The sequence below is a fragment of the Agelaius phoeniceus genome, chromosome 20 (genome assembly GCF_051311805.1).
Source record: "Agelaius phoeniceus isolate bAgePho1 chromosome 20, bAgePho1.hap1, whole genome shotgun sequence".
Lineage (NCBI taxonomy): Eukaryota > Metazoa > Chordata > Aves > Passeriformes > Icteridae > Agelaius > Agelaius phoeniceus.
In genome coordinates, this window is record NC_135284.1 from 363,234 (window position 1) to 384,922 (window position 21,689).

The 21,689-nt window shown below is 58.8% G+C and overlaps 1 protein-coding gene and 1 long non-coding RNA gene across 15 annotated transcripts in view; one reads left to right on the top strand and one right to left on the bottom strand.

Annotated features, from left to right (window-relative positions):
* The window catches only part of RAP1GAP2 (RAP1 GTPase activating protein 2), a 55,510-nt gene extending 35,843 nt beyond the window's left edge, over positions 1 to 19,667 (bottom strand). For 3 of the 14 annotated variants that reach the window (XM_077188636.1, XM_077188634.1, XM_077188632.1), the window contains exons 1-4: positions 19,435 to 19,667; positions 14,637 to 14,753; positions 13,946 to 13,981; positions 3,311 to 3,346 (exon numbers count right to left, since the gene is read on the bottom strand). In XM_077188636.1, coding sequence (XP_077044751.1) covers positions 3,311 to 3,346; positions 13,946 to 13,981; positions 14,637 to 14,753; positions 19,435 to 19,652 — 407 coding nt within the window. In that variant the 5' untranslated portion in view covers positions 19,653 to 19,667. Of the gene's footprint in view, positions 1 to 3,310; positions 3,347 to 6,548; positions 6,767 to 7,617; positions 7,712 to 12,918; positions 13,039 to 13,945; positions 13,982 to 14,636; positions 14,754 to 16,178; positions 16,204 to 16,848; positions 17,008 to 19,434 lie in introns of those variants that run through there. The other 11 variants (XM_077188651.1, XM_077188640.1, XM_077188647.1 and 8 more) reach the window with 9 other exon arrangements.
* On the top strand, positions 1,239 to 4,045 carry LOC143695538 (uncharacterized). Its single transcript, XR_013184847.1, has 2 exons — positions 1,239 to 1,385; positions 2,649 to 4,045. It is a non-coding gene; the product is annotated as an uncharacterized LOC143695538 (long non-coding RNA).
* Positions 19,668 to 21,689: the final 2,022 nt, after the last annotated feature.

A 21,689-nucleotide genomic window follows, 5' to 3' on the forward strand; every position in this document is an offset into this window, starting at 1 on the left:
GTTTCTCAGTACATCCTATCAATACCAATGAGCAAATGACCAGAGCACAAAGGCTGAGGAGCTGTCAGCAGGGGAAGGGCTGGTGACCCCCACGGGACACCACCCTGCCACTGTTCCACAGGGGAGGAGGAAGGGCCCCACGAGTCCCCATCCCACTTTTCCACCTCCAGCATCCCCAGTCCAAGGATTTTACACGGCCAAGGGGGCTCGAGGGTCTCTGCCTGCTTTCTTGGGGACTCCTGCACTTGCTGGGCTGCTGTGAGAGGCAAGCAAACCCACCTGGCTGGCTCACCTGGCCAGAACTGCTCTTTGACATGCAAAGATCCTTTGCAGGCTGATGTTTTCCTCCAGGGTGACCTTCCCACCAGGGAAGCAGCTTAGCTGCCATCTGGCTCAGGTCTTCCCTTCCTGGCAGCACAACCTGACCTCAAACACCCCACGTTTGACCAGGACTGCATGGAGCTGTGCTCCCAGGAGAGCCAAGGGGACCCCAGGAGCCTGGAGACACTTCCAGCTCCCTACAGAGACTTCATGTGACACAAGAAAACACCAACACCAAGCCAAGGCTGGGGAGCTGCTTCTGGACACGACTCCCCTTCTGCCAGCCCAGGGGATTCAGCAGCTCCAAGTGCTTTCCCCTGAAGTGGGTAAGGAATAACAAAATGTAACAGAAAAGTAGGGATCACAATGGAATTGGTCCAAACCAAACCCAGGGTCTGCAAATGCCAAATCCCATTTACTGCCCAAGTGTCTCAGTCTCCATCCCACAGCCCCAGTCCCAGCAGCTCTCAAGAGCCGCAGCACCCGAGCACAGCAGCACCAGTGCCTGCCGCCACCCCTGGGGACGTGCACCCCAAAAACACTCAGCAGAGTATCCCCAGGCCTCTCCCAGACCCTCCATCGCCCAGAGACTCCTTCGGGCAGGAGCAGGTCTCAGCCCTCGCCCAGAGCTCAGCCTCCTCCTGCAGGACAGGGGCTCCAGAGCCAGGGCTGGCCCGGGGCCGGGACACTCAACCCCAGCGTGGCCCAGGGCACGGCAGCTCCTGGCTGGGGCTCCCGGGTTCCTGTGCCCGGCAGGCACGGGCGTGGCGCAGCTCCCGGGGGCAGAGCCAGAGCCAGAGCCGGGCTCCAGAGCTGCGCGGGAATGCCCGAGCCCTCCTGCAGCCCTGGCACCTTTGCCTGTCGCCAGCGGGCTCAGCTGGCCCTGCCTGCGCTCCCCCCATCGCCTCTCCCGACGCTGCCCCTCCGCAGCGCCTGCTCCCGCTCTCCGGTCCCTCAGACACATCCGCGGTTACCATAGGAACCAACGAAACCCGAGCTGAGGAAGAAAACGGAGAGGCGGGCAGAGGGAGAGCTGCTGTGATGCCCCAGTGCCACCTGCGGGGGTGAGTTTACCCTGACTGCGTGCGGGCTCGCCCTGCATCCCTCACCCTCCCGCCCCGGCCAGGTGCCCCGGGGCCGGGCTCGCTGCCTCTGCCGAGCACTGCTGGTGTCTGCACAGCACGAGGCTCCCTGAGCTGCTCCAGGGAATGCGGAAAGCGGCTCCGATTTTCGGTAGTAACTTATACAGGGAAAGAAAACTTCCAGTGCCTGGTGCCTCTGTGCCACGGGTTAAACCAGGACACTCCGACAGAGGCTGCGGCAATAACAAGAGGGCGCTAAAACCCCAAAAGTTTGGGTTTATGATGTTTTTATAATTTTAAAAGCTTTTACAAATGTGAAACGTGGCTCTGGCGAAGCCCCAATTACAGAACCACTTAATGAAGCAGCCTACCCACAGAGCAGAAGCACCGCGGGGCTGTGGGAAGCATTCGCTGCAAACAGCAGTGGATGTCATCAAAAACTCCAAGGAAACTCCCTCCTCTGGCCAGGGCAGGAAAGCAGAGAGAGAGGCAGAAGCGTGGCGCCAGTCCTCGGCCTGCCCAGGCAGCAGGAGCATGGCAGCGTGCCCGCAGCACTGGCACAGCATTCCGGGCTGCCTGGCACGGCGGAGAGAGGCGGGTACAGGGGGGCTCTGCTGCAGCAGCCCTCGAAAAAAATCAGGGCACGGTGTACAGCAGAGTGCAACGAGCAGCTCAGTCCTTCTCAGCTTCACGGAAAAAGGAAAGTCTGCAGAGAATTCCCTGCACTCCCCAAACTGGCAAGCATTGATTTAAACTTCTCATTAGTTGAGCACAACCTGAGCAGTGAGCGTAGTGCCAGCGATTCTGCTGTGCCATTTACAACGGGCATTGGGCTCGCTCAGGCAGCAGCTCCCCCAGGCTTTCCGGATACTTTTCCATTAATGAATAATTTGCACAATGATTATAGAGGGAAACCGCATGAGCCATCACCCTGTGCATTGCCTGGAGCCCAGGGAAGGCTTGGCCAGAACATTTCTGCATCAGCACAGGGTGCAGCTGGCAGCACTGGAGCTGCACGTGTGCTCACAAGGGGGAACCCCAAGCCGGGGTTCCAGGAATGCAGAATCCAGGAGAGGAGAGGATGCACTACACTGGGAGGGAAGGGATCAGTACCCAGGATGTGCAGCCAGGGGAACAAGGCTGGTGGGAACAGGAGGCAGGTCCCAGACAGCCAGGAGTGCTGGGGGAGCAGAGAGCATCGGTGCCACCACTCCCAGACCTTCTCCACCTTCTCTTCCCCATCAGCCGAGGGCATTCCCCAGCATGGATGGTGACTTCACACAGCTCACTCCATCACAGCACAGGACGTGGCCCAGCAACCACCAGAGCTGCACAACCCACACCACCCACCAGCGTCCAGCAAGTGGCAAATCCATGATGGAGCCACCAAGGAACACTGCCAGTCCACAGCCTTTCCTGGACCCCAGCAGCATCTCCACCCCCTCCAGAGCAGTGCCCAGAGCCCCTCAGCAGCACAGGAGAGGAGCTGGGTCACCAGCACTCACTGTTGCACTGACATCACCTCTTCAGATGGAAAAACAAAATACAAAACCTCCACACTTCACTGGATTTCCACCCAGAAGCTCAGTGCCAGCCTGACCTGCTGATTCCCACCCCCGAGGCAGAGCTGGTGCCCTGTGGGTTGCCCCGTGCACCCCTCAGCCCACTGATCTCACAGCACTCGTGTCACCATGCTTGCTGCAATCTCCCAGTGCCTGATTCACTGCAGGCCTCCAGGAGAACAGACTGTGGGACGGGCACCAACGCGTGTCCTGGAGTGGGCGGACATGGCTGGACTCCACTGCACCAGCTGGAGCCCAGCTCCCAGGAGAGCTTCCCCCACACGCCGAGCCAGCCCAGCGCCAACCCCGCAGGAAATCACGGCGAGGGAAGAGCCAGGTACTCACTTGATCTTCAGGCTGGCCAGCATTGTCTTGTCGATCCTGAGGAGAGAGCAGAGGAGGCTGTTACTGCAGGCACGGGGCTCCAGATGTAGCTGGGGTGGCACTGGGTACTGGGGGCTGCTGCCAAACACGACCTCAGCACATCCTTTGGAGGTGCCAGCGCCCCGGCTGACGTGACAAACGCCACAGAGAGATTTCATCGGAAAACAAAATCAACCAAGATTTAACCCAAAATGAAGCCTGGCAGCAAGCAAGAAAAGATCCCCCTAGTTCCTTCCTGGTGCAGAAGTGCTGCCCCTCAGTCTGGAATGCAGCTGGGAAGCAGAGGAGGGCATCGCCTGTGTCCCAGCTCTCTCCAAAGCACAGCTGCCACAAACCGGGTATTTGGAGATAATGGACCTGTGGCAGGCCTGACGGGCTGGGAAGATCCCCCCAAACCCCACACATTGCAACCCAGCCCAGGCAGACAAAACACAGAGCAGCCCCATTGCTCCCCGTCCTAGCTGGCTCGTGTGGGACCAGCAGCCCCAGTTGCTTCACGCATTTCCCTGGCTCTGGTAATGAGTGCTCATCTCCTCAGAATCATTGTGCTTACAGTCATATTAATATTAATTAATGCAAATCATAGTAATGTCTCAAAATGCAAAATAATGTCTTTTGGCAGTCACTGAAAATGCTCTGTTATCTGCCACATGGAATCAATTCCACATCTCAAAAAAAGACCAAACAGCAAAATAACACCCCCAACACCCTCTTGTTTTGCACTGTGATCGCAGAGAACACAGCATGGCTGCAGAAATACAGCTTCCCCCCACCTGCAGCTCTACCTTGTCCTGTCCAGGCTGGGCTCTGCTGTCAGGAGGGGGCTGCAGGGCTGGCACAGGGGGCCGGGTCCCTGGCACTCTGTGGCACAGGCTGAGCCTGGCAGGCACTCAGGCACAGGTGCCGTCACCTTGCCCAGGGTCCCTCACCTGCAGCAGCCCCACCCTCCCAAAACCCCGTGGCCACGGGAGCTCTGTGCCAGGCATTTCCCCAAGCATCAGCTTCCATGCGCTGCTCTGGAGAGCCAGCATGCTGCTGCTCCTAAAAATAGATCTAGGGCACCTGCTATTGTGACTTAATACCTTACAAGCCTGCCCAGACCTTGTTGATCATTAAATCACGTTGAAGATCAGAGCATGCTGGGGAGCAGAGCTGTTTCCAAGCTCCGTGGCAGAGGCAAAGCAGCTGAGGGACAGTGGCTGGCTGGGGCAGCTCCCATGGGACCTGTCCCTGAGTGAGGGCTGCACCAGGGGCTCCATCCAGAGCCACGGCAAGAAAAAACAGTTGTTGTTATTTGGCCTCTTAGAGTGAGAAGGGGAGAAAAAGAAACAACAACAACAACAACCAAAAAAAAAAAAAAAAGCCACAGGAAATAAACTCCCATATTTGGGAAACCGCAGTCGCAGTGTGACTGTGAGAGCCGTTTGTCTGCCCTGCCCTGCCCTGCTCCAAAGGCGGCAAAATGAAACTGCCCACGCCCCACAGCGCTGGGGCAGCACCCACAGCGGCTTTCACACCTTGTGCATCCCTACAGCCGCACTGGGGACACCACAGCTGTCCCCTGGTCGAGCACGCTGCTCCGGGACCTCGCTGGCAGCCGATGCAGCTGCTGGAGACTTTAAAAAACAGCAATTTCCAGCCCAGCAGAGGCTGGAAATAGCGAGTGCCGCCACAGCAGGAGGCGGCTGGGTGTGCCCAGGCACCTCACACGCAGCCCCACAGGAAGGGTGGGCCGGCCGGGACCGTGAGAAGAGGCAGGTGCAGGTACGGGGCTGTGGCAGGTCCCTCCTTGTCCAGGGCACGCCCAGGGAAGGGTCTCCGGCAGCGCGCAGGGATTTCCAGGCGCCGCCTTCCCCGGGGAGAAAAGCACAGAGCCCCTGGGAGCAGCCCCCAGCGCACAGCTCCTGGAGGATGGGGCTCCCCTGCCACTCTCACCGCGCAGATACCGGCACGGTGTCTAAAGGAAAGGCCCTGTCCTGTTCCCCCAGCCCCAAGAGCCGCCTCAGCCCCCTCCAGCTGGCACAGCCCGTTTTCTTCATTGACTCTCCAGATCGTGATTTTCTTTCCCTTGCAAATGCCAAAGCACAGCAAGAAAACAATCCAGAGCAGAGCGCAGCTGGCCCTGGGTGCCCTGCCAGGGAGGGTCACGGCTCTGCTGCACCGCGGAAGCTCCTGGGATGCCCCCAGGCCGCCAGGGCCCCAGAGCCGCTGCTCTCAACAGGATCGTGGGACAGAGCTGCCCAAGAGCTGCCATCTGGCCACCCCAAAATGAGCCCGCATATCACAGAACTTATCTGTACAGAGGTCTGTCCAAGTGCTCCCTTTGCCTTTGTAAGTAAAGGACACCCAATCCGGCCGAGGCAGCTCTCTTGCTTCAGCGAGGCTCTGCTCCATCCCAGGGGACCCTGCCAAGCCTCGGCGCTCCAGCTGCCCTCCCGGTGCCCTCGCAGTTACTCAGCATTTCCCCAGCCGGTCTCAGGCACCACATTCCCCTCAAAGCCCCGGCGCTGCCACTGTCCAGCCCCTTCAGCCCCTGCGGAACCGGGAGGGTGCAGAGCAGCCTTGTGCCCCAAGTACCACCACAGCCACAACACACTTGGAACAGGCATAAAACACCTCGGAGAGGGCAGAGGGAGAACCGTGTCGTTTCCTTGAGCTGTTTCCCTAGGGATGAACGCCTCTCAGAGGGAAGAGACAGGAGCAAACAGTCCCGCCGAGCTCGGGGTGCGGGCAACAGCCCTGCTGAGGACAGACAAGGAAGGGATGACTCCTGGAGGTGCCAGGGACCTGCCCTGGACCAGGAGGGAGCTTGCTGCACACGCCAAGGTGCCCAAGGTGGCTGCAAGCATCGCTGTCTGTGCGCAGGAGGAGCAGGCAGCGGGAAAGCAGCGAGAGAGGTGCGGGAGCAGCCGCTCCTGCAGGCACCGAGCCCACCGGAGCCCCGGGGCGCTGCCCTCGCTCCATCACCCGCGGAGGGCACGGGCGCCGCTCCAGGGCCGCAGCTGTGCCAGGCTTGCTGCGGGCACGGGGCAGGAAGGTCCGTCCCGACGCCCGCATGCCCGGGCTGGCACTGCCGAGCGAGGGCTGTGCCCGAGGGCGCCGCGCCGGTGATTCCTGCTCCGCCGGGAGGGGAGGGAAGCGCTCACGCGGCTCCAGCAGAGCGAGGGAGGCAGACAGGGAGGGAGGGGAAGGCACCCACCAGCCGTAGCCGCCGAAGGAGACGCTGCGCTTCCTCTGGAACATGCTGGGGGCTCGGTGCTGCGGCCGCGGGGACAGCGGGGACAGCGGGCACGGGACAGCGGGCACGGGACAGCGGGCACGGCCGAGCGGAGCTGTGCCGGGCGGGGGGACCCGAGCACGCCCCCAGCGCAGCAGCGCATGCACACGCGCACACAGAAACACCACAAAAAAAGTCATTTCCTTTTCTTTTCGTGGCCACAGGCTTTTCGCAACCTGACGCTGCAAATATCGTATTTCTCCTAGTGGCAGGACCACCAGCAGCGCCGCACGGGCAGCGGGGCTGAGCCACGGCCGCCGTGTCACCCACAAACCCCGTGCCCTGCGGCTGCCCCGGCCAGCGAGGCCCCATCTCGAGGGTCACGGGTGCAGCACGGTGCCCTCTCTGCCTCTTGCTCTCTGTCCCCGAAATGGCAGCGCTGCAGCCACAGCACCAGGCTGGCTCCCTGCCAGGGGAACCTCCACCCACCCCTCAGTGCCCCTCAGGGGACATCCCACCAAAGGCATCGAAACCCCATCCTTCATCTCTCATGGCAAACAGATCCCACCATCCCAGAGCCCAGCAAGGCAGCTCCCACTAGCTCCCATGCTGCTGCCTGTGGCACAGGTTTTCCACCCTCTGGTTCCCTGGCAGCTCTATAAGGCTGAAGTGGCATCTGCAGCCTGACCACCACCCAAACTCCCCTGTCCTTTAACAGCCAGGCTTCAGAAATCCCACAAGAATGGAAATGCTGACATCTAGCTGGGTATGAGCTCCCATCCATCACAAATCCCCAGAAAACAGATGCTGCTCCCTGCACCACGCTTTGGGCATTGTAGGGCACAGCAGAGCTGTGGGGAGGTGAGCCTGGTTGCAGGGTGGGCATGGTGCCCAGAGGCTGAGTGTGGTGCTCCGGTGTCCTCACACCTTTCACCACCCCAAACCAACCAGTGCCCACCTGCACCCGCTCAGAGCTGGGCTACGCCGGGGGATCACCACCACAAAGGCCAGAAAAAGCCTCTGGCTGCCAAGGTCCAGCCAGATCACTCACCTCCTACCCCAGTGATCCAGGCCAACGCCTGGTGTGGACTCACAGCATCCCCTCGCCCTGGCACTCCATGCAGTGCTGGCTCCTGGGTCAGAGGCAGCTCTAGCCCAGCGTTCTCATATTGAGAAGCACTTGAATTCTATCTCATGTGTGAAAAAAGGGGTGGGGGGAGAGAGGGTATAGCGAGCTGGAGAGAGAAATCACTCAACTCCAGGGAAAAAACTTGGACTGAAATCCAGCGATTTCAACTCCTACTTTCTGCCCACAGCCTGAAAGGGATGAAACGGTGGAAATTCTTTTAATTTTAGAGCTCTTAAGGACATTATTAAAAAAAAAATGCTGCAGGCTTTGAAGCCATAATTCAGGTGCTACAAAATATCTGGAGCAGTCATTTGCTTGGAACACGTTTGTTCCTGGCCTGCATGATCTGTGTCAAAGCTCTGCACCAGCAGCAGTGTGACGTTATCCTCTCGCTTCATCTTCCCCCAGGTCATGTCTTCCTTACACTCCTCCCAGTTGATTTCTGCCCAGCTCTACCGAGCTGCTCACAATTAAAATGTCTGAAAACAAAAGCTCTGGGTGTAGCCAGGCTCTGCCACACACTGGAACGAGACCCAGTGCAGCTGCTCCAGCAGGGCCCTGCCTGCAGAGGTGTGGGACACGGGGTGACAGTGGCTGTGGGAAGCACTGACCTTGGCTGGTACCACGCCAGGAACAACTGGGAGAGCCCCAGAGACACGGCCAGTTTTAGCCCTGTCCCCTTTTCCCCTTGCAGCACCATCTGCTGCACCTTGTTCTGCTGCTTTGGCCCTGCGGGAGCTCGCGGCCACTGAAGGAGGCACGGACACAGGACGGGTGACAGGGACACACACAGCAGGGCAGGACAGCAGGGACACCCACGGCAGGGCAGGGTGACAGGGACATGCACAGCAGGACAGGAGAGCAGGGACACCCACGGCAGGACAGGGCAGGACAGCAGGGGCACCCAGGGCAGGGCAGGGTGACAGGGACACACACAGCAGGGCAGGACAGGACAGCAGGGGCACCCACGGCAGGGCAGGACAGCAGGGGCACCCAGGGCAGGGCAGGGTGACAGGGACACCCACGGCAGGGCAGGAGCTGGCTCCCCTTTGCCGGGAGCTCACAGCAGGTCATTGTCACCACTGTCACTCCTGCAGCTCTTCCTCACGTCACGCTAAAACTCAGGGTGACCCCCCTGCCTGCCCCAGGGTTTCAGAGCACAAGAGGCAGGACCCTGGATGGCCATAGGGAAGTATCTCCATTCCCTGCTCCAGGAGGGAGTGGGACAGCCCCTGCACAAGCCCACCTCACCCTGCTCCAGCACCTGGGGATGCCCATGGCTGGCAGTGATAGAAGTGGAGCTCTTCCTGCTCCCCATCCCCACACAACTGGCAGCCCCCCAGGGCCACATCAGCTGCCACAGATGCAGGTGACAAACTGCATTTGAAGCAGGCAAAGGTTAAAAACACACCAGGGCCCAGCCTCAGCTGCCCCAGCCTCCCTCGCTCCGGGTCCCACACCACTGCCTGCCCAGCGCCACCTCACCCGCAGGGGCGTGCCTCCAGAAATAGTCTCTGCAATGACATTTTCTCACTTCCCCTCTTCCCCCCGAGGTATTTCACACAGGCTCAAAAACAACAAGGAGAAAACCTTCCTACTTTCAGAGCAGGCACAGGCAAATCATAACCGAGCAGCCAAAATTAGGGAACAAAACCCTGGGGGAGGACGACTCCTCAGTACCATCTGCACCAGCCTAAATTAACATCTCCCAGGGGCCTCTGCCAGAACCAGGATCCCATTGCTCCAACCTAACCTGGTGAGCAGCCCCTGCCCACTGGGAGCAGTGCCACACTGCTGGTGACACCTCAGAGCAGGATTGTGCCCTGCAAGGGCAGCATAATTCTTCCCTTTCTTACTGGGACTGCATCATTAGTGCTTTAATATTGCCTGCGGCACTCTGAGGGCATTCAGCTTCCTTTTATGATTCTAAAGAAGGTTGTGGGCACCCAGAAATATTAGATTTTGTCCTGACAGGAAGAACATGCCGTGCGCATCAGCTTGACCTACAGAGCAAAGGAAAACAGCGTCCAAATTACCTCTGACTCAGTTCATGGAATATTTAAGCACTGTTTTCTCCCCTTTATGGTACTGCTGAAGTGAAAAGAGAAACTCCATATTTTAAATGCAGCTTCCCACAAACCCCAGCTTTCTCTCAGGGGTGGCTCTTCACTGTTCAAAAGCTTCAGACCAGAAGGACTGGGCGGCTCCTTGGGGCTCTGCAGGGGAGGGGAGGCTGTGTGTCACCCAAGAGGACAGCTTCAGACAAAGGATGGGAAAGCAGAGCCCTTCCTGAGCCCAGCTCAAGCTGCAAACCACGCTCCAGCTCCTCTTCCACATTCTTGAGAAACCACTGATGGCTCATGGACTCATCCCTACGTCCAAAGCGATCTGACCACTCCTGCTCATTTCTGTGGAAATGGCTGAAAAACAGATCCTGGAGGAAGCCACCATGCAACCTGCAGAGCATCACTGCTCAGGCAGCTGGCACAGAGGATACTCACACCAGGTACGGCAGCACCAGAAAGCGCCCAGCACAGAGGAGAGGAACCCAGGAAACCAAGAGGTGCTGGCTGACAGCCTGGGCCCCGTGCTGGCCAGGTGCCTGTGACCCCCAAAGCCCCACTGGCCTCTCCCACCATCACATGAACCAGCTCTTTGCTGCAGAGGGACACAGATCATGTCTCATCACAGCCCTGTATGCAGAAACTCATCACACGGGCTCCCAGGCTTATTGAATTCTTCTCAGCCCGCTGAATTTAATGCACAGAGTTGTTTGTTTTCTCAAGGCCACCCATTTTAGAGTCCTGCCTTGATAGCAAGGGCATGAGGAATTCCTCTCTCATGAAAAGGCATGAAAAGGCTCTCTCTAGGAAAAGCCTGTTCAAGCACACAGATTTCTGGGCCTGTTTTCTCCCCCTCTTCCAGCCACCCCCGTCCCACGCCAGTGGAGCCTGAGGGAGGATGCAGAGGGAAGCAGAGGCTCACATCCCCGTGCATCCACACAGTGCCCAGTGGGTGCCTTGCACAGGATGCCCCAGAGGCAGGGCAGCCTCCTGCCCCTGCGTGCTCCTCGGTGGCTGTGGCATCCCTGCTGCAGGCAGAGGAGCAGCTGCCATGCCAGAGCAGGTCCTGGCGCTGTCACCATGGCTACCTGCACATCCCTGCACGTCAGTGCCCACCGCCTGCAGGGATGGGAGCCCAGAGCTCGCCTGCCCAGGCAGCGCAGGGGCTGCAGGAAGGAGGGTGCACTGGGGCAAACCTCCACCAAATCCCGCTCCCAGTGGCTGGCTGGCACTGGCAGCTGTGCCAGGAGCTGGAGAGGGTTTGGCCCAATTCACACAGCAAACACGGAGCAGGGGGTGGCTGCAGCCAGTGAAGAAATTGTGGAGAGACAGAAAAAGAACAGCTTAAACTGAAAACCAGGGCTGGGAAAACGTGGGGGTGGGATGAAAGCATGGGAATGAGAGAGACCTGAACATGCTTTGGCTGGAAATTAGGAGGTTTCTCATTTTCAACACAATCAATCTCTGAGACAGTTTCCTAATACCGGAAATAAAGGAATCAAAAATTCCCCAACCCCCTCATTGAGACTCAGAACATTTAAGATATTACACAAGGTGGTAAGGTCGGGTGTCCCTGTCCACAGGAGGGGGTTTGGAACTGGATGACCTTTACAGTCCCTTCAACCTAAACCATTCTGTGATCCTGTGATCCTGCAATGCCCTGAGCAGCAGGGCGCTGGGGTCACTGACCCAGCACGTGTCCTGGCACCTTCCCCTGCCCAGGGCTGCTCCTCTCCTCACCCCTGCCCTGCAGCCCAGCCTCAGCAGCAGACAGGGAATCTGCACCTGCCCAGGGCTGAGCTGCACTGGCACAAGGTCAGACCTCAGCAGCCAGGGCTCAGGTTTGAGGCCAAACCCGTGTGTGGACACTCTGAACATTGCAAACAAGCCACATGGGACTTGGACTTGAACATTTCCAAATCCTGCTACATCACCTGTATTTTTCAACCATTTTGAGTGGGCTTTTCAAGAGCCAGGCTGAAACCAAATCACAGTCAAGCAACAGTCCTTCTGGCATCCAGCTTGGAGGCAGATGTTAACTCCAAGCAAGGATTCATCTGCCCCCACAAAACTGCAAAACTGTCTGTGGAGAATGAGCTGGTTTTAGCTCCTGGAAAAAATGTCTCTCCTCCTGTTGCTGCTGAAGTCCTGTTCCTGTTTCCACAGCAGCAGCAGCAGCCCCCAGAGCATTGACCAGGTACACAGCAAGCAGCAGCAGCAGAGGGCCTCTCTGAGCAGCCCTCGGGACCCTGCTACCACTCAGATATGCTTAGGGATGAAGGGAAGGAAGGATGATAAAACAAACAAGCAAAGAAAAAGGCATTTTAGCTGCTATGGTTATCCTCTCTAGTGGGAGGAACCGGCAGCAGAGGGAGAATGCAGTATCTGTAAAACGTGGTGTGTGCAAGCGCGAGCCGGCTGCCTGCAATCACACCGCGTGGTGGATCTGAATTTAAACTCTTTGGCATGGTTCCAACCTTCAATAAATCCTGCCTTGTGGACAGATATTATGTCCCTTCTGCTTCTAAAACAACAAGCAGTCTCAAACAAAACAGCAGAGCCTAGAGCGTGCAGAAGATGGCACAACCGGTCAGGATCCATCTCAGCCTGCATTCGCCAGGGATGCAAACAACATCTCACACAGCCCTCACAGGCTCTGTGCAGCTCCACACCAGGCACATCGGTGCTCTGCCTGTGGGAATGAGCAGGATGAAGGGAAACGCTCAGCCTGGTGGGCAGACATTGCACCGCTTTCCTGTCAGGGCTGAGCTGCAGCCCCGCACGGGCGGCGGTGCGGGGAATTGCCCCAGCAGACTGGCGTGGGGCACGCAGGGAGGCTCAGGCATCGCCTTCCGCGCAAACACCTGGGGCTCCCGGCCAGGAGGTGCCCGGGGGAGGCAGGACAAGGCCCCCCGCACGCCACCGGACCCCACCACCCCGACCCCCGGGGACAGCAGCAGAGCCCCGCACGGGCTGCTGGAAATCGCCTCCTCGAACGGTCAATATCCTAAAAGCGGTGCTGGCAGCCGCTTCACTGCCCTCCCACGCACGGGTCCCGGTCCGTCCCCAGCCCTGAGCCTCCGAGCAGCCCCCGGTTGCCGGCCCCCAGCCCCAGCAGCCGAGAGCCGCGCGGGGCTGCCCCGCCGGAGCCCGTACGTACCGGGGATGGAGCCGCAGCCCCGCGCCGTGCCCGCCGCTCGCCGCCTGCGGATCCCCCGCGGTGGCGGAGCCGGCCCCGCGCGGGGCGGTGCGGGGCGGGACAGAACCGTGCGGGGCGGGGCGCGTTCCCCTCCCGCCGCCGCGGCCCCGGGATCCCGCAGGCTGCGGGGGCAGAGCCTGGAGCCGCCGCCCTGCCCGGCCCGGCCCTGCCCGAGGGCGCTAACGCAGCCCCGCCGTGGCTGTGCCCTCGTCCCTTCCCGCCGAGCCGCAGCATCCCCGTGCCCGCAGCGCCCCGGTGCCCGCACCCTCTCTGTGCCCGCGGCTGCTCCTGCCGAGCCAGAGCTTACACCTGGGCTGCCTTGGGAGACAAACATTTGACTCCCATGAGAGAGACACAGACACCACTCATACTTGGTCGCTGGTGTCCGACAGAGTCTCCAGAGGGCTCCAGGTAACTTCCCAGGGGAAGCTTCCAGGTAACTTTTCCTCTGGGAAAATCAAACGAATCCAGGGAAATTAACGCCCTCAGGAAATCAAATGAATCTAGTGAAATTAACCCCAACAGCACTTAACATTAATTATAAATGATGTTACACGCATTTCAGTTGCACGTGCCAAATGAAACATGCACATCAGGCGCGAGGCTAACACAACCTCTGAAAGCAATTTGCAAAAATTAGTTAAAATCAATAAACAGCACAGTCATTCCAGTTTCTGGAAAGCCTCTCCAGCGGCAGGCAGAGGAGTTCCCGTCGCGGGAAGCAGATGGCAGCAGTCAGCGCGTATGCCGTGGCTCCTGCCGGGAACAGCCGGCACCTCCCTCGTGCCCCTGGAGTCTCTCCCAGGTGTGAATGTCACCTGTCCCAGGTGTGAATGTCACCTCCTTCCAGCCCATCCGGCTTGCCCTGCATGAAAAGTACCCACAGCCCTTCCTGTCCTGGGAAATCCAAGTCTTTTGAGCACCTCCTTCCTCTCCAGCCACCCTCCCACTGCTGTTCTCATCCATGCAATTCCAGGCAGATAAATACCTCAGGGCTTTAAGGGCTCTTGGAGCAAAACTGCTGCTGAAACAGAGAGGGAAGAGCTTTTAGTGCCACAGCCACTCAGGGACTCAGCATGTTCCAGAGCTCTTTGCAGGCCAGAGAGCAGATGCTGCTCTGTGTGCGTCTGGAGGCCCGTGAGGCTTTTATGTTAATGGTGTTTTATCATCAAACACGGGGTGGGAACTGACAGCAATGCATATGCATCAGCAGGGAGAGCCACAGCATGTGCCTGGGATGTGGCTCCCAAGGGGAGAGTTTAAGCACCGACCAAAATCAGGGGATCAGAACAGATATTTTCCAATGATCACTGATGGCTGGGGGAAACACAGCCCCTGGCTACCATCTGTTTTTATGTAAACCTCAAGTGCTGCCCACATAAAGCAGATCCTCAACCAAAACCATGGGGACGATTACAAGAAGAGTTTGGGCAGGCAGGTGATAATTTGTCCTTTCCACTGCTTTAAACCAAACAGCTCTTATGTGGTGTTTGCAGCTCCTGGTGCAACCACTGTGCCTGGCACTTGATTTCAAAGCAAAGCCCAAGATGCTCGTGTGTCACAGGGCTCCCAGAGAGGCTCAGAAGGCCCGTGTCAAACCCCAAGGGCTTGTGAAAGAGCAGCAGCAGGGCGTGCCCGCGCTCCCCACAGTGCCCACCCTGCGCCCGCAGCCCCCTCACCTGCTGGGGGAGCCCAGGTCTGCCCTGCTGACGATGCGGTGCTGCTGGGGCGAGTAGAGCCACTGGAAAGCCGTCAGCGTCCTCTCCTCGATGCGAAAGTGGCCCTCTCGCACGTACCTAAAAATAAACCCAGGGAGACTGAAATATTCATCACCCTGGATTGCAGGAGGGAGCGCAGCACGCGGGAGCGGCTGGCTCCGCACCACCACCTTCCCCAGGGGCAGCAGAAAATCCCTTTACAGCCCCTCATCTGCCTGGTCCCTGTGCCAGCCCCACCCTCGCTGCCCCAGCCCACCCCCCCACAGCCGTGTCTGGGACAGGGCATCCCCTGAGACGGACCCCAGGGAGGGGTCCCTGCACCCCCTTGGGTGCCTATGGGGCTGCTGCCAGCTGCAACCCTGTGCAGCCCCAGGGGACAGAGCCCCAGCCCACCCAGAGCCCTCAGACCAGGGCCCCCCGACTGCCTTGTGCATGAAAGCAAAGCACAAACATTCCCACAGCAGCACAGGACAGTCCCCTGTACAGCCCCAGGGGACGGAGGCACAGCACACCCTGCTCAGCACCATCGTGTTGGGGTACAGCCTGCCCCAGCACACACCCACCCCCAGGCCAGCCCCATGCCCAGGCTGTCCCTGGCTCCAAGGCCTTTCTAGCATCACTTCAAATGCCAGGCCAGATGTTGAGGCTTATCCAGTGATAGTTGAGTGGATTGATGGTTATGAATTTGATTAGAAGAGTATGGGTTCCCTGTTAAGTGAGCAAAATTCTGATAACTGCAGTTGTTTGCATTTTTTGGAACAAAATCCTGCTGCCTGCTTCCATGCCAGCAGCCAGCTGCACTTCATACACACTCCTCTGAACGTGAAATTTCATCAGCAAGTAATTAATAAGTTAAAGCCCCTGTAGTACTGATTGGAGACACATGCACACACAGCTGCAGCAGCCATGAACCTCAGCCAGAGCTGCAGAGAGCTCCTGTCCCTTCCTCTGCACATGGATGCTCCAGGAGGTTCATTCCCAACGTTAACCCCAGGGATGTGCCCACACTGGATGGGGCTGAGGGGAGCTTCCAGTGTGCCAGGAGCTCCCCAGGTGCTGCTGCTGGGCTCTGTGACCTGCCTGAGCCCACCCAGCCCAGCCCTGCGGGTGCTGGGGAGCTGGGGCAGTGACAGTGCAGGAACTGTGACCAAACTGCAGCTGAAGGAAACCCAAAGGCTCCCTGAGCACCCCCAGCACAGAGCGACCTGCCAATTTTCTAGTTAAAAGCAACCAAGCACGGTGCAGTCCAGTGCTCCCTGCAGCTCTGGGCTATGATAACCATGCACAGAGCAGGGGCAGGGAAGCCAGGGTGTCCCTTGGGAAGTGAGGGTGAGGCAGTGGGGACGCAGAACCGCCAGGCCAGCAGCTGCTGTCACAGTTTGTTCAAGTGTGTGAGGGGAAAAAACTGTCCTTGGCTGCAAGGAAGGGGGGAAAAGGAGGGAGAGAGGAAAAGAAAAAGCCTCAGTGATTCCGTCTTCCCTGGTTTGAGGGGCTCCCACCCACCTGGGGCACCCAGCACCAGCCTGGCCCGGCTCTGCTCCCGCCCACGGCCCGGCCCGGCGCTCCCATCAGCGTCCCCAGCCAGAGCCTGGCATCCCCAGCAGCCGCCCAGCCACAGCCTGGCATCGCCGCAGCGCCCTGCTCAAAAGTCACAAGCTTCGGACGTCACGAACTGCACAATTGAACATAAAAGAACACAGACAAAGCTTGTTCTCAATGTCAGCCCGTCCCGGCTGCTGCGGGCACAGACAGTGCCCTGTTCCGAGCCCCGTCCCCGCACGCCAGAGACCGGAGCAGCCTCAGCAGCCACGCGAGTCCCGGGGACTCCCCCGGAACGAGGAGCCCTGGGCATCCCGGCACGCTGCCGCCCCCACGCTTCCTGCTCAGCGGCCAGGACCCTTTCCCAAGTGCACAAACTCTTCGGATCCCCCTCCCTGCACTCCCTGTGTCCCCCCGGATGGAGCAGGAGCCCGCCGGGACCCCCGCTCGGAGCGCCCCGCACGTCCCAGACCCAGGGCGAGGTCCCGTGTCCCCCAGCCCGCGTTCTCCCCCTCTCCCGGGCTGGGGGCATCCCCACGCCAAAGCCCAGAGCCCTCGCAAGCGGAGCCCCTCCGCTCTCCAGCTCGGCTCCAGCTGGCCGAGGGAGCCGGGAGCCCCGGCCCGCCGCACTCACCAGCGCACCAGCTCCCAGCGCCGCTCCCCCGCCGCCTTGCCCGAGGCCATCCCGGGGGTCCCGCCGGGCGGGGGGAGCCCGCAGACCCCGCTCGGAGCCGGCGGCTGCTCCTCAGCGGCGGCCCCGGGGCTGGGGCGGCTGCGCCGGTTCCTGCGCCCGTTCCTGCGCCCGTTCCTGCGCTCCCGCCCCCTCCGGCGCCCGCGGGACCGGGGGGGCCTGGCCCCGGGCAGGTGCGGGGGGGCCGCACCGCTGGCCCTGTTATGTAAAGCGTTATGCAACGTCCCCACCGGGGCGGCCCCGAGGGGGGCACAACGCCCCCGGTACCTCCCTGCGGACCCGGGAGTCTCGCACCGACCAGCTGGACCCCATCCAGGGCTCCAGGGAGATGAACGTTTGCCAGCCTCTTAAACACTCAGAGCAAGTCGGGCTGAGCATCCCAAAGTGCCTCGGGAACAGCCACGGGGGAAAGCAACCCCAGGACGGGGCCCCGGCATCCCCAAGCCCCCCACTCGCCCATCCCGCACAGGTGCGCGGGCCGGGCGGGGGCCTCACCTGCCCAGCCGGGGCTGGACCCGCCCTGGTCCTGTCATGGTCCTTGCTCGCTGTAAGAGCACCCACCCGGCTTATTTATGTTCTCCCATAAATTCAGAGTAAAACCTGCCCGAGCCGGAGCTTCCCTCCCAGAGCCCCTGGGCGCTGCGGGGGGCTCGGGAAGCAAAGCACACGAGCAGCCGGGTGTTACTGCAAGCAGCTTTAAACCACACGGAAAGCTGTTTCCCAAAAGTGGTGTCCTGGCCCTAAATCCTCACTTTTCTGGTCTTTAAGAACTCAATTTCACAGCTCAGCAAACTCAGGTGCTGCATCCATAAGCCAACAGCTTCATTTAAAGCAAGTGGTGTTCATTACTCAAGTAAATTCCTGTTATTAGTAATTCTGAAGTCCTGCTGTTGTTGGGTGCAAAAACACATCTGAAGGGCATTGATGCTTCCCCGCAGCTGAGGAGCAGAGGTTGCTTAGCCATGCTAGCTGAGGAGGCTGTGCCTTGCCTGGGCCACAGAAAGGGAGCTCAGATTCTCCCAGATCTGGGCAGTGGCCTGCCCTCCACAGGGGCTCTCATCTCCTACAAGTCATGGGCTGAAGGCTGGACAGAACCACCTGCCCAGAGAGAACACGGAGGGGATCCCCCACGGGAGCCCAGCCTTGGCCCTCCTGTGTGTACCAGCAAACGGCTGGCACCCCACATCTGATGCTTCACCATAACAATTTTTAAAGACTTGGGAGATTTAAAAATAAAAGCAACCTTCATTAAAAAAGTCTTTAAACAATGAGAAAAATTAAAAATTGGATTATTCACATATATATGCATTAATACAGAGGAACAAATTGCATTGCTCAGCTCAGGCAAATATCCTTACAAGAAGATATTTTCCAATCCCTGTGGAAATGTTAAGCTAATGTTAAATTTATTAAAATCTTCCAGCTTTTAGCCTTTAGACTTTAAGGAGCTTCTTATTAGGTTCTTCAAAGCAATTAGAAGGCACACACACACTACATTTCAATTAGATTGAAAAATAATATCTGAGGCAAAGTTAAACTCATTTATAAATTAAATGAAAAAATCCCCCTAATAATTGACTCGGGGGTGGCAGGGGAAAGCTCTGGTCTCAAAGCACTCCCGTGGCCAGGCTGGAAGGGCACAGGGTTCAGGCTCACTCCAGTGCACGTGGGATGCAGCTCCCATTGGGAATCAGCTGTTTGTTCCAGGAACCAGCCACCACTGAAGGGACCCTTGGCCACGTCCAGACCTGCGGGCAGAGGCTCCATCCCTCAGCTCCTCTGGCAGCCCCGGGAAGGAGGGATGGCGGCAGAAGCAGCCCCAGGTGCTGCCCGGGGCCTGTCCCTGCCTGCTGACTGTGGCACGGAGCGAGACTTGGGGCCCTCTGAGGACAGGAGGAGGCCCTGGTGCCCAGCACCCCTTCCCCCTGCAGGGCAGCACGGCCCTGGCCCTGCCCAGCCCCGGGTGCCCGGTGTCCAGCACGGCCACAGCAGGAGCACAGCCTGGGACAGCCTGAGCCAGGGCCACGGGCACACAAACACACACAGACACACACACATGTACACACACAGACACACACACATGTACACACACACACAGACACACACAGACACACACAAACACACACGCATGTACACACACACATGTACACACACACATGTACACACACAGACACACACAAACACACATGCATGTACACACACACATGTACACACACAGACACACACAAACACACACGCGTGTACACGCACACATGTACACACACATGCATACACACACACATGCATACACACACACATGCATACACATGCACACACGCACACACACATGCACACATGTACACACACACATGCACACACACACAAACATACATGTATGCACACACACACATGCACACGCGCACACACACATGCAAGCACACACGTACGCACACACAAACACACCTACACAGTCATACACACGCACACACACACACATGCACACACACATAGACGCACGGTGCTGCCTGTACCGGTGCCGCTTATCCTTACCGCAGCCGGTCCCGCTGTCTGCCGCTGCCGCTGCCGGTGCCGGTGCCGGTGCCGCTGCCGGTGCCGCTGCCGGTGCCGCTGCCGGTGCCGGTGCCACTAGAGGTCAGTACCGGCACGGAGCAGCAGCAGCGGCGGAGCCGAGCCCAGCCCCGCTCGGAAGAGCTGCCGCCCGCAGCCCCATCCGCAGTGCCCGCATCCCTCATCCCACGGCTCCGCATCCCACACACTTCATCCCTACATCCCCACGCTCCCCATCCTGCATTCCCCAGTCTCCGCCAGCCTCGGAGCAGGGGAGAAGCCACGTTGCTGCAGCAGAACCCGGGGCTGGGGCACCTGGCGGGGCTCCCCACGTCTGCTGCCCCAGGGGTCCCCGTGAGCAGGGGCTGCCAGCGCTCTCACCGAGGCACATGGCAGGGAGACGTCTCCAAGCTGGGTATGACAGGCGAGGAGCTGACTGCCTCTGCCCAGCGGGCTCTGGAGCTCAGTCACACATCTGAGGCAGAAGCAGGGACCCCCAGTTCCTCCTGAACAGGTATTCCTGCCATATTCGCCTCACTGTATTGTAACCTCAGAGCTGTTTGAGCAGGAACTCCTGTCTCTCAGAGCAAGCAGGGAGTGGGGAAGAGATGCAGCATAACTGCAGTGCAGGACATCACGGTGGCTGGAAGCATCAGCAAAGGGACCATGTCATGTCCTGCTCAAGAAAGCTGCCAGTGAAACCAGTTAATTTTGGAGCTGGTGATGGGAAACGTGAGCAGGCTGCGTGCAGCAGAGTGACCCCGAGCAGCCGGTGATGGCTGTGGAGGCAGCTGACATTTCCTGCGCCGTGCTGGGTGCAGAGGATGCGCTGTGCTCTGCTGCTGTCCCGCCCGCCCGGCAGGCTGCATCCCGAGCGATGACCTCACTCACAGAGCAGCTCTATGTCCCCGAGTGCCTGACCTTGACTCTTGCAGGCTTGTCTTTTATCCAGTGGAAAATCAATGAAAATTGTACAAACCTTGTGAAACATGATGCGCTCAGACGTTCCCCTCTCTCCTCTCCCCGCCTCCTGTCTGTAGCTCACTGCTGCTCGAGCTAGCACACAAGTTAGGGGAAGACACAAGGAGACATTAAAAACACCCACACACCCCAAGCATGGCACACTGACCCGAGAGGGACAAGTGACACCTTGGCAAGCGTTGACCTGAGGGTCACAGATGGGCGAGAGGGGCCCCACGGGAGACAGCGCTGCTCTGAACAAGAGTGGCTGCACTCTCCCCCTTCACACAGCACCTGTGACCCCTCAACAACTTCTTGTTTCAGGAAGAACTCATTTTTCAGAGAGAACAAGTTGAGAGGAGGCCCACATAGGACTTGGTATTGGGAGGCTCTGAAGTTCTCCATTGCATTGTCTGGTGCTGCAAGCAGATCTGTCTGAATAACTTACTGCAAATTAGCTTCCTGTGTGTGCATGTACAGACCTTCAGACCACACTGCTCATCTTTTCTCCTGATTCAATGATTTCTTTCTTTGTGTGAACTAAACTTAGTCTCCATAGATGAGCCCTAACACCAAGCCCAGCCTTTCTCAACTACCAGAAACAACAGGCCAGGCTGGACCCCACCACTGTGCATGAGGCGAGGGTCCAGTCCTTAGCCGTTACTGTGCAGAGATGTCACAAACCTTCTGTATCACACCTGGAGCACGTGCTTTGCTGCAGGGACAAGGCAGTCTATTGGCCACAGCACTCTCTCGCTGGATCTGTGGAGCACCAGCCCTCACCCAGAGCCTGGAAGCATTCAAGGGGAGGGAAGGATGTGGGATGGCGCAATGATACCACAGACCACAGTCTGTGAGCTCCCCTACAACTCCTCTGTGTGCTGCCTGCACACCGGGAAAAGCAGGATCGCAGCAGTTTTAACAGGAGACAGCAGCACGATTCAGCATCAGAGCAGGAGCACGGTACTCTGTAGGCACATTTGGGTTTAGGGGAACGGGAATCAGCAGACTGTCAGCTGACGGGGAGGACGCTACCATTTTGCTGTGCCGCCGTGCAGCGTGGAACAGGCCGGCGCATCCCAGCTCCCTGCCGGAGCACAGGCGCAAAGCATTGAGTCATCCTTCAATGCGAAGCCCCAGCTGGTCTGGGCACCACAAACAAAAGGCATGAAAAATCAGTAACCACTCGAATAAACAAGTTCTTATCCCCATCTCTCTGACCACACCCCGCTGGTTTGACGGTTTCCCGGCTGCAGCCGGTCCCGGCCCGCATTTGA